Consider the following 12,604-nt stretch of genomic DNA (forward strand, 5'->3'; position numbering starts at 1 on the left):
TTCACTAGTCAATATAATATCTCCTTTCTCTTCTTTGATCTACCTACCTAGTTATAGTCTTTACTCTCTAGGATAAAAATATCACAAAACATAAACTAATATAATATACTAAACTAAATTATATTTCAAAACCTTTACAAACAACAAGTACCAAAACCACCGTCAATACCTAAACAACTATATTAAAACATAAAACCGCACATGGTATCTTCCAATACTTTCTTTTTTCTCCATTTCCACCTCCACCCTCTTTCAATCACATTTACCTTTTTGTCGTAACAAGATATTAGTCTAATGATATAAAGTCATATTAGATTTCAAACATAAAACTTTAATTTACGAGAATGATACTTTTTGAAAGGGATAACCACGTATTCCGAGATCAATTATTTTAGGAAGAAGTTGTGCTTGGTTGTAATGATACAATAAAATTTTCTCTTTACCACTTTCCAGAGGCACACACAGGATCATTACACCACTTTCTTCTATTTCCAAAGGCACACACAGGATTCTTTCTCTCCTCATCATTATTACACTAACAAAGCCTTATTATAAATAAATCTCTTTTCTACACTCTTCCCATTCATTTTCACATAAAAGCACTTAATCCCTCAAACTTGCTCAATTATTAAGCACTTATTTTCTCAACCTTTCTCAATTATTCTCTATCACTCCATAAACCACAACCTTTTTAACACCAACCAAAAGATGGACACAACTATATTCACTCCAAACGACGTCGTTTCATGCAATGGATCAAAAAAATCAACTAATTCTGATTCTAATCCTATTCAGTGTTCTATACCCACTTCGGTGATCTCTTCGTCCGAGGCCACATTAGGCCGCCACCTGGCTCGTCGCCTCGTCCAGGTCAGCACCATTATTAATCCTAACGAATTTGGATCCTCTCCATTACTGGAGAGTTTATTATTATATTGAAATCATGATACGAGACAAAAATAAAAATCCAAGTGTCCTAATTTTAACTCATTTTTTAATAAAATAAATTATAATTATTGTGTCCGACTCTTAGAGGAGTTGGGCTCAATTCTAACAACCAAATTTAATAACTTTTAGTTTCATTTGTGTCAAGAAAATTAAAATAATATTTTTATTACAATAAACTCGGCTACATGATCGAATGACACCATGTCAGATCAGATTTAACTACTTTCTTATATTTTTTGATACTAATCCCTATCGGGGGTTTTAGTTGCTCCCAAGAATTTAGTGAGGCCTTATACTACTGGACCAACGTCTTGTGAGTAGTTTCTTATATGTTGTTATTTATTTGCAGGTGGGGATAACGGATGTGTTCTCCGTTCCCGGGGACTTTAACCTGACGCTCCTCGACCACTTGATTGCTGAGCCGAAGCTCAACCTCATCGGCTGCTGTAACGAGCTGAACGCTGGTTATGCAGCCGATGGGTACGCGAGGTCGAGGGGCGTTGGTGCTTGTGTTGTTACTTTCACTGTGGGTGGACTTAGTATTCTCAACGCTATTGCTGGAGCTTATAGTGAAAATTTGCCATTGATTTGTATTGTGGGTGGACCAAATTCTAATGATTATGGAACTAATAGGATTTTGCATCATACTATTGGGTTACCTGATTTTAGCCAAGAATTGAGGTGCTTTCAGACTGTTACTTGTTTTCAGGTACCAATCATTTCTCAAAAAAATTGCTTTTTTATTTGTTTTTTTTTAATTCACTAATAGGAGTGTTTCTTTGGGACTTTGAAATTTTGGTACCAGTTTTTTTGTCATGATATGAACTAAGATGTTGACAGATCATGTTTTGTAGCTTTACCAATATTTGTTGGTATAATTAAGAAGGTATCCGATCACCCTATGAGTAAGAAACTAATCTTTTTCAGTTGCATGACTGTCTCTCCCAAACTCCCAGGAATTTAACTATTGACTTTTTGGTCTAATTGAGAATTCAGTTGAGCCTTACATCATTAGATCAACTACTGTCACTTTTTAGATAAAAGTGTGATCAATTTGTAAAAGTAATATTGTGTCAATAGATATTGTGGAAGGGTGAGAGGAAATAATATTAGTGAACAATCAAGATTAGAAGTTACACAAACGAGTGTTAGAATTATGATTCACATGAATTAAACTTTCTATCTATGATCTAGTACGATATCTATAGATCTAGTAATGTTTTAGAATATTTCTGTTGGAGAATATAAATTTTATTTTTATTTGGGTCTCATATTATTTTTAATTTATTATACATTCTAATATCTTAAATAAGAATAATTATTGGTTGTTCTTAGCCAATGAAAAGTGAGAAAAAATATAAATATTGTGGGATCCAAATAAGAACAAGAATGATATTTGCTATTGTAAGAAAAAACTATATATTACTCTTATTTTATGAGGAATTATAATAGATTATAAAATAATATATGAGACACAAACAATTGATTTTATTTCGAGATGCCTCCTTCCACGTTGCCATCTGCCTTTGATTTCTTCCATTTGTCACATCACAACTTCTCCACCACGTTACTTTTCCATATATTTGTCGCACCAATCATGGCATCCAAACTTCTACTCACCACACTCATTTCATATCCATTCCCCCTTTATTCACGAGCCGAGATATCTTCTGTCTCACAAATGTGCCACAAGCATGTAAATATTTATAATTAGTCAGTAAAATAATTAAATATTAAAATTTTAACTTAAATATATATTTTTAACCAATCATATCCAAGTATCCAACCACAGAAATAAAACAAAATCACCCATGTAAAATTGAAAACTAATTTAAAGAAGACATGGCTTGGTGGATGATAAAAACATTGATTCTTTGGTAAGAAAATTCTAAACAATTTAATTTCTTATGAGAGTCCAACTTCAAATTTGCTTCACTAGTCAATATAATATCTCCTTTCTCTTCTTTGATCTACCTACCTAGTTATAGTCTTTACTCTCTAGGATAAAAATATCACAAAACATAAACTAATATAATATACTAAACTAAATTATATTTCAAAACCTTTACAAACAACAAGTACCAAAACCACCGTCAATACCTAAACAACTATATTAAAACATAAAACCGCACATGGTATCTTCCAATACTTTCTTTTTTCTCCATTTCCACCTCCACCCTCTTTCAATCACATTTACCTTTTTGTCGTAACAAGATATTAGTCTAATGATATAAAGTCATATTAGATTTCAAACATAAAACTTTAATTTACGAGAATGATACTTTTTGAAAGGGATAACCACGTATTCCGAGATCAATTATTTTAGGAAGAAGTTGTGCTTGGTTGTAATGATACAATAAAATTTTCTCTTTACCACTTTCCAGAGGCACACACAGGATCATTACACCACTTTCTTCTATTTCCAAAGGCACACACAGGATTCTTTCTCTCCTCATCATTATTACACTAACAAAGCCTTATTATAAATAAATCTCTTTTCTACACTCTTCCCATTCATTTTCACATAAAAGCACTTAATCCCTCAAACTTGCTCAATTATTAAGCACTTATTTTCTCAACCTTTCTCAATTATTCTCTATCACTCCATAAACCACAACCTTTTTAACACCAACCAAAAGATGGACACAACTATATTCACTCCAAACGACGTCGTTTCATGCAATGGATCAAAAAAATCAACTAATTCTGATTCTAATCCTATTCAGTGTTCTATACCCACTTCGGTGATCTCTTCGTCCGAGGCCACATTAGGCCGCCACCTGGCTCGTCGCCTCGTCCAGGTCAGCACCATTATTAATCCTAACGAATTTGGATCCTCTCCATTACTGGAGAGTTTATTATTATATTGAAATCATGATACGAGACAAAAATAAAAATCCAAGTGTCCTAATTTTAACTCATTTTTTAATAAAATAAATTATAATTATTGTGTCCGACTCTTAGAGGAGTTGGGCTCAATTCTAACAACCAAATTTAATAACTTTTAGTTTCATTTGTGTCAAGAAAATTAAAATAATATTTTTATTACAATAAACTCGGCTACATGATCGAATGACACCATGTCAGATCAGATTTAACTACTTTCTTATATTTTTTGATACTAATCCCTATCGGGGGTTTTAGTTGCTCCCAAGAATTTAGTGAGGCCTTATACTACTGGACCAACGTCTTGTGAGTAGTTTCTTATATGTTGTTATTTATTTGCAGGTGGGGATAACGGATGTGTTCTCCGTTCCCGGGGACTTTAACCTGACGCTCCTCGACCACTTGATTGCTGAGCCGAAGCTCAACCTCATCGGCTGCTGTAACGAGCTGAACGCTGGTTATGCAGCCGATGGGTACGCGAGGTCGAGGGGCGTTGGTGCTTGTGTTGTTACTTTCACTGTGGGTGGACTTAGTATTCTCAACGCTATTGCTGGAGCTTATAGTGAAAATTTGCCATTGATTTGTATTGTGGGTGGACCAAATTCTAATGATTATGGAACTAATAGGATTTTGCATCATACTATTGGGTTACCTGATTTTAGCCAAGAATTGAGGTGCTTTCAGACTGTTACTTGTTTTCAGGTACCAATCATTTCTCAAAAAAATTGCTTTTTTATTTGTTTTTTTTTAATTCACTAATAGGAGTGTTTCTTTGGGACTTTGAAATTTTGGTACCAGTTTTTTTGTCATGATATGAACTAAGATGTTGACAGATCATGTTTTGTAGCTTTACCAATATTTGTTGGTATAATTAAGAAGGTATCCGATCACCCTATGAGTAAGAAACTAATCTTTTTCAGTTGCATGACTGTCTCTCCCAAACTCCCAGGAATTTAACTATTGACTTTTTGGTCTAATTGAGAATTCAGTTGAGCCTTACATCATTAGATCAACTACTGTCACTTTTTAGATAAAAGTGTGATCAATTTGTAAAAGTAATATTGTGTCAATAGATATTGTGGAAGGGTGAGAGGAAATAATATTAGTGAACAATCAAGATTAGAAGTTACTTAAGGGTTAGTTTGGGAGTTGGATTTTGGAGGGGAAGGGAGGGAAAGGGAAGGCTTGGGAACCATGAAATACACTTGTTTCATAGCTCCCAAGCCTTCCCTTTCCCTCCCTTTCCCTCCAAAATCCAACTCCTAAACTAACCCTAAAGGGTCACTACTTTATGTAATGTGAGTGTTTTATGAAGTTTGGGATTTTGGCATGTTGGGTGTTTGTGGTGATTCTTCAGATTGAATTGGATATTAGTTTGTTGCTATTTTTGTGAATTGCTCTGTTTGTGTTTTGAAGTTTTTGTTACCCTTTTTATGCTAGATCTTAACTTGATGAGTTGTGGTAATATGGTTTTTGCTAATTGGTTAATGTGATGAGTAATTTGGAAGTTTTTTCATGAAAACAATCTGAACCTTACTGATTTTCTTGTGGTGGTTCATTGTGATTTGCAATTTTTTTGCTCTTATATGAGTATTTCATAAAGTTTGGATTTTTGGCCTTGTGTGTTAAAACTTTTTTGGTGATTGGTTTTGATTATAGGCTGTGGTGAATAACTTAGAAGATGCTCATGAGTTGATAGACACAGCAATATCAACCGCGTTGAAAGAAAGCAAGCCTGTCTACATAAGCATTGGCTGTAACTTGCCTGGAATCCCTCACCCCACTTTCAGTCGCGATCCTGTTCCGTTTGCATTGAATCCCAGGTAAGGTTCTTGAAATATTGTATAATATCAATTGTTATTGATTAGAGGTTGAGTACTAAGTGGGAGTCTCGTGCATCAGACTGCCTGCATTAGCACAACGGTAAGATTGCTGCCTTATGACCTGATGGTCATGGGTTCAAATCCCAAACATGGCCTATCTGCTAGTCGGGGCAAGGCTGTGTACGTTTCCCTCCTTATTAAAGCCTTCCGGGTCGGGGAGGCGTGAATTGGGCCACCATTTTTTACTCATTGTTATTTATTGCTTGGTTAAAAATCCAATAATTTAAAAAGCTGGTGATTAGTGTGATCTGATTTTTTGTTTTTATTCGGTGTTCTGTAGACTAAGTAACCAGGCGGGGTTGGAAGCAGCAGTTGAAGCAGCAGCAGAATTCCTCAACAAGGCAGTGAAACCAGTACTAGTGGGTGGTCCTAAACTGAGGGTGGCTAATGCCAATGATGCCTTTGTTGAACTAGCGGATGCATCTGGTTATGCATATGCTGTGATGCCATCAGCTAAAGGGCAGGTTCCAGAGCACCATCCTCATTTCATCGGAACTTATTGGGGCGCTGTGAGTACTGCATTCTGTGCTGAGATTGTGGAGTCTGCTGATGCATACTTGTTTGCCGGTCCCATTTTCAACGATTACAGCTCTGTAGGATACTCACTTCTTCTGAAGAAAGAGAAAGCTATCATGGTTCAGCCTGACCGGGTTGTGATTGCGAATGGGCCTGCATTCGGGTGTGTGCTGATGAGGGATTTTCTCAAGGCACTTGCGAAGCGTCTCAAGCACAACAACACCGCATACGAAAATTACCACAGGATATTTGTCCCTGATGGGCATCCTTTGGAGGCTGAACCCAAAGAACCTTTGAGGGTGAATGTTTTGTTCAAACATATACAAAATATGCTGTCTGCCGAAACCGCTGTTATTGCTGAGACCGGTGACTCATGGTTTAACTGTCAAAAGCTGAAATTGCCAAAGGGATGTGGGTAAGTTAAGCCTGAGTAGATATGATATATGGTACTTATATGTCATGTTATCGTTTCTTAGTGTTTTGATGAAAACCTTTGAAACAGGTATGAGTTCCAAATGCAATATGGCTCTATTGGATGGTCTGTTGGTGCAACTCTTGGTTATGCACAAGCTGTCCCCGAGAAGCGAGTTCTCGCATTCATCGGTGACGGAAGCTTTCAGGTTTGAACTCACAATAACTACTTAAAAGATGATTTCAATCAAAATGACTTCTTTCTATTACTGTCCCTTAAACCTTCACTGAAGACAATTCTTTTAACTGCTTATGGTGTTTTTCTCTTTTCAGGTGACTGCTCAAGATGTATCCACAATGCTGAGATGTGAACAAAAGACAATAATCTTCCTGATAAATAATGGTGGATACACCATTGAAGTTGAAATCCATGATGGCCCTTACAATGTGATTAAGAACTGGAATTACACTGGGTTCATTGATGCAATCCACAATGGTGAAGGGAAATGCTGGACTACCAAGGTGAGTTTATGTGTCACTTTGGTTCCTATACATAACACTCCTATGTAATAAGATGTAATGCCACATTGGATCCCCACGTATCGTATTAGGCCAAACGTCAAAGTTTTAATTCCCGAGAATTACATTTTTCAGGTGTTCTGTGAAGAGGAGTTAATTGAAGCAATTAATATAGCAAAAGGAGAAAAGAAAGATAGCTTATGCTTCATAGAAGTGATTGTTCACAAAGATGATACAAGTAAAGAGCTTCTTGAATGGGGTTCAAGGGTTTCTGCTGCTAATAGCCGTCCACCTAATCCTCAGTGAAAACTCAAAAATGAAAAATGAAAACTTTACCCTTTGCATTTATGTAATTGAGTACTACCCTTTTAAGATATCCTTGCATGGAATTTTCTTTTGTTACTGGTTTTGTACATTTATGCAACTCAGTTTACTGGTTTTATTATATTAAATCAAGTGAGATATAAACACTTATCGGGAACGACAATCACACAATGAAAATGATTAGTTCCTTACTCACAAGGTGATGAAATATTTTTAGTAGTACAAAAAACGTCATTATTAACAATAATTATATTATTTTCCCTTCACTTTTCTTTTTCCATTTTCTGTCATACTAAATAACTAAAAAATCATCTTATTTTCTATTAATTTTCTTCTCTCAGTTTTTCTTTCCTCAACTTTTCTTTTGTAAGCCAAATCTAACCACTTGGTAGTATATTAAAACAATACTCAATATTAATTTACATGTATATTATTATGATGATAATGTTTTATTTCAACTACTGTTTAAATATAAATGTAGTCAAATCACTGGACTTTTTTAAATTATTTCACCTATTTAATAATATTTTTATAAATATAAATTACACTAAATTATCAGCTTGATTAAGAATATATAACATCTTAAGATTTTACGATTTTTCTCACATTTGATAAAATTAGAAAATCAATATAAATAACTAAATTGTTTCAGTTTTCATTTAGAATATATTATATTATAATGTTAGTAATAATATAATGGTTAATATAATTTAACTTAGAATGAAATAAACAAAGGTGGTGGCCTCTATTGTATAATAGTGTGTTAGAATTTTTTTTGTATAACCAAAAGCAGTATCTCACTCTATGAGTAAATAATTAACCCTTTCGGGATGTATTACTGCCCTTTCCAACAAGTATCACTCTTATGAATTGAACTGTTGACTTTTTGATCGATATGTAGTTCACTGAAACCTTATATCACTAGACTCACACCATTGTTAAATTGTTTTAGTGAAGTATTGCCGAATCTAGGAAGTCCCATAAGCCTTAGTTTCACTTTTGCTATGGCCCTAAAAGATTATACCACATTTAAATTAATACCATGCATGTATATGGCATCATGTAAGACACCATAATAGTCCAAAATGAGTGAAGGATTCAACTATTAAGAGTGGTCCTAACGACAATACCAGAAAACATGATCAAATAATAATAGAGTCATGATATTCTCATACTCTCTCCACATGCTCAATTTTTCTACATTTTTTTATAATCATTAATCACAATATTTTTCTCTCTTACAAAAATTAATGAATAAAGTAGATATGAAAAGATGAGTAAAACATTAATTAAGACAATCATTTTCTACCAAGCATAAGGAACAAAGATGTGATATATTATATCATATTTCATACATTATCTCATGCCAATAAAAAATATGTTATGTCAATTAAAAATTATTTTTTTTATTGATATTTTTGTTTTATTATCATTGACACAAACAATATATAAAATACGATCTTAGACGACAAATCCATGTTAAGGCACTTTTGTAATGGAGAAAGTAACCAATAGCATTATGCATTGTACCATATATGTTAATTTAAGCACTTTAGGAGCTAATTTATGCCATATATGTTAAAAAAAGTAACAACATTATACCATATTATTGTACATAAAAACTTAACACTTTTCATTTTGAAAAAATAAAAAATATAATGTTTTTTTTCTTTGCAAAATGGAAGGTGTTAAATTCTGATGTAGAATAATAATACCATACAAATAACATTATAAAAAAATGCACTAAGCTGGCCAATATTTCATGTTATCATCAATGGTGACAATGGCATTATCTTCACCTTGGAAGAAGCATTGTTCCTCCACTGAAGTGTTTTGTTGCTGAATTGAAATGATATTTTCTCCATGATGAGGAAAATATTTTTGAGATGGTAACATAATGAGTGAAGAATCATCAACAATATCAACAAAGTTTATCATTTTTTGGTGAAAACAAATCTGATTCTTGAGGAACTTAACATAGTGAATAGCTTCTTCCAACATAGAAACTGTGTCCATTTTACTCCCTCCAGGGACCATGCTTTGAAGGATCTTGAATCTATCACTTATTCTATGCCTTCTTTCTCTAGCTGCAACACTTTGTGGATCAGTTGAAAGCTTCACTCTTTTGTTTTTATTATTCAACCCTTTTGAGGTAGGGTTTGGAATGTTGTACTCCATGTGATGATAATAACTAAGAGAAAAGGGTAATAATTACAAAGAAGTGAGAAGAACCCTAATGAAAGTTTTTGTAACTAGCTTTGGGAATGTATTCCATTTAAGTTGTAACATTTGGTTATATAGGAAGAAGGGAATGAGAGTGACAATGATGATGTTGGGTCTATTCAAGAAATTGTACGTCGGATACGGGAGGAAGAGTGAAAAAGTTATAGGTAGAAAAGACTCATGAAACCACAAAATTTTAGTTCAACACATGATGTCTCTTTAACCAATGCACTGATAACGATGATGGAACTCTCCGATAGTTTGGAGGGTCCTCGGTCATGATCGGGTCCAACAAATGCAAACGAGAATAGATGATCATCATGTGAATCAGGCCAATCTTTGGCGCAGGATACGGTTGGTTTAGGTAGGGACCCGGGGGTTAAGGCCAAAATTTTCTTTTTTGCCATTTCTCTTTGTTCTTTTGCATGTGTTGTTTCTTTTCACTAAGTTCTTAGGAATTGATGTATAGTTTCACCCGAACATAAACAAAAGAATGTACTAATAAAAAATTATACTAAGAATAATATAATTTTTTACTATATTTACGGAGGGAAGGGACACCATGTTTTTTTTATATATAATTTTACAACATTTATTAAAAAAATAGATAATACCAACAAATATATTACAAAATGCTAGGAGTTTAAATCAAGAAGTTTTATCACATATACTTAATTATTGATTGTAATAAAAATATACATTTAAAAGAATATGAGACATTGAAATGGAATAGAAAGATCATAAACTTAATTCAATCTAGTCCCAAATATTAATGAAATCTATTTTAAAAAATCCTAATCTCTGAAAATGAACTTTCTATTGAATAGTATTTGTGGGATGAAATGAAATGGTCACCCTACTCAAAATATAACAAAATCAATATTGTATTCCATTTAAGATGTACAAATAAGGTTATTTCTATATATAAATCTAATTAGAGAGTAAAAAATGTATATACTGACTAATAGTGTAAGAGTTGTTTATATTATTATTACGTTATATATCACTGCTTTTTTATAATCATTGACTCTTAAATAAAAATAATACAAAATAATTGATGGATGATGCACTAATTAGTATATAAATTTTTACATTTTTTGTGTGTGAAAATTACATTCTTACATTAGATCTTAACAATTCTCCCCAATTATATCTTATCCGATATAATCTCATGTTTTTTATACAAGATAATTCAATTTTGACATCTTGTTCTCATCTCCATTATTAATTTTTTTGAGTGTATATAGTATATATAGAAGCTTAAAGCTCATTCTAATATTACATAAATTGAAAATATTCAGTCATGCAAACTACACATAAATATCATAGTTTTCTAATTAATGCTACTCTACATAAACCATATTTACTCTACCTAGTACTTTGCCAAATGGTCAAAGAAATTGTCCTTGTTTCAATTACTCAACTTCTAACATTACCATTATAATAAAAATGATAAATACACTCTCATATGACCCACCATAGAAAGAGGGGAGAAAAAACACCAACATCTTAATAAATTTGGCTAGTAACAAAGTGAGAAAGATTAGGCTTTAGGTCCTTCAATTGTCTTTTGATTCCAATGGCTAGTGATGATAAGAGACAAAGTAAGTAATTGTTGGAGGGTCCTCCCACTGAAATAGAACTAAATGTATAATAGTTACAGGGGTGTGTTTAAACATAAAGGACAAAATTCATGTAATTGATTCCCCTTAAGTAAGATTCTGGGTTCGAGTCTTGTGGATGAAAAAATATACGCTGGGAGAGTTAGTCACACATACCTGTAGATGTTCCCATTTCAAATAAGATTGCCTCAAGTGCGAAGATATATTATGCGAAACAAAAGAAGGACAAAATAAACATTGGTTTCTGGCTTTATTATATATGTACTACTTTTCATCCCAAGGAATTAAATTATTATGGTGCATGACTATCTCTCATAATATAAGACGTTCCCATAAATTAAATTATTGATATTTTAGTTCATCATAAAAATATACCGGAATTTTATATCACTAAACCAATATATTGTAAGGAAGTTACATATTATTTATTAAAGAGAATAATTATTCCCGTTTTTTATTTTATTTTACTTAGCTTGATTGTTGCTTTTTAGAAAAGAAAAGAGATAGAGATCGAATGATGCATTCAGCTCTTCTTTTAAAAAAGAATAGTTAACCAAAGTTTGTTTGGACTAGAGTATTAAAGTTTTGCTTTCAAGTTGTTTTACAAATATTATTTTAACAACACAATTATATATATAGAGATTGTTAATATAAATATTTATGTACAGTTGCTATATTATTTATAATTCATTTGAATTATTTTTTTAAACAATCAATAATAATTAAAAATAAATGTTGTATAATGCATTGGGTCCTTTTAGATTTTTTTAATAAGGTGTTTGGGTTATTCTATATGAAAGAAATGTGGATTTTTTTGTCATCATTACAGATTTTTTTATTAAATTTACAGTGACACCAATGTCATAATGTCCTTTTAGATTTTTAAAAAAGACAAATTACATTATTTTTTATATTTTTGAAGTGTATATATATAAGATAAATATAATTCAAAAAATTAAATATATATATGCACATAAATAACAAGTCTCTTTAGTTTTTTGTGTATTTCTAATATCTTATGCAAATCTCACATCCAAATTAAGCAAAGATCAACAAGAAAATTCCTCAATGTCTTTGTTGGGGGTATTTTGCCAAAAAAAAAAAAATTCTTTTTTAATATATGTAACACATTAAATTTTCTTGAAATTCCTTTCAGAATCTCAAAGGGACCCCAGCATTAGGTTTGAACAAAAGTGATATCTAAAATTTCTCTTTTTCAAATAGATTGAAAAATTGAAATCTTGAATATGTTGGGTGCAAACTTTAAGAATA

The 12,604-nt window shown here is 32.4% G+C and overlaps 2 protein-coding genes across 3 annotated transcripts; one reads left to right on the plus strand and one right to left on the minus strand.

The window, feature by feature from the left end:
* On the plus strand, window positions 625-7,615 carry LOC109325581 (pyruvate decarboxylase 2). Of its 2 annotated transcripts, none has more exons than XM_019558022.1 (7): window positions 625-870; window positions 1,298-1,657; window positions 5,494-5,657; window positions 5,998-6,648; window positions 6,736-6,853; window positions 6,978-7,166; window positions 7,299-7,615. In XM_019558022.1, exons 1-7 carry the CDS (start codon window positions 709-711, stop codon window positions 7,467-7,469), a joined length of 1,815 nt encoding a protein of 604 aa, XP_019413567.1. In that variant the 5' UTR covers window positions 625-708; the 3' UTR covers window positions 7,470-7,615. The 2 variants fall into 2 exon arrangements, with proteins under 2 accessions (XP_019413567.1, XP_019413565.1); XM_019558020.1 differs by lacking the exons at window positions 625-870; window positions 1,298-1,657 and adding exons at window positions 3,504-3,749; window positions 4,177-4,536.
* Window positions 9,231-9,665, minus strand: LOC109363650 (transcription factor LAX PANICLE). The gene has a single exon (XM_019609906.1). The coding sequence runs from the start codon at window positions 9,663-9,665 to the stop codon at window positions 9,231-9,233; it is 435 nt and encodes a 144-aa protein (XP_019465451.1).

The sequence above is a fragment of the Lupinus angustifolius genome, chromosome LG13, assembly GCF_001865875.1.
Source record: "Lupinus angustifolius cultivar Tanjil chromosome LG13, LupAngTanjil_v1.0, whole genome shotgun sequence".
Lineage (NCBI taxonomy): Eukaryota > Viridiplantae > Streptophyta > Magnoliopsida > Fabales > Fabaceae > Lupinus > Lupinus angustifolius.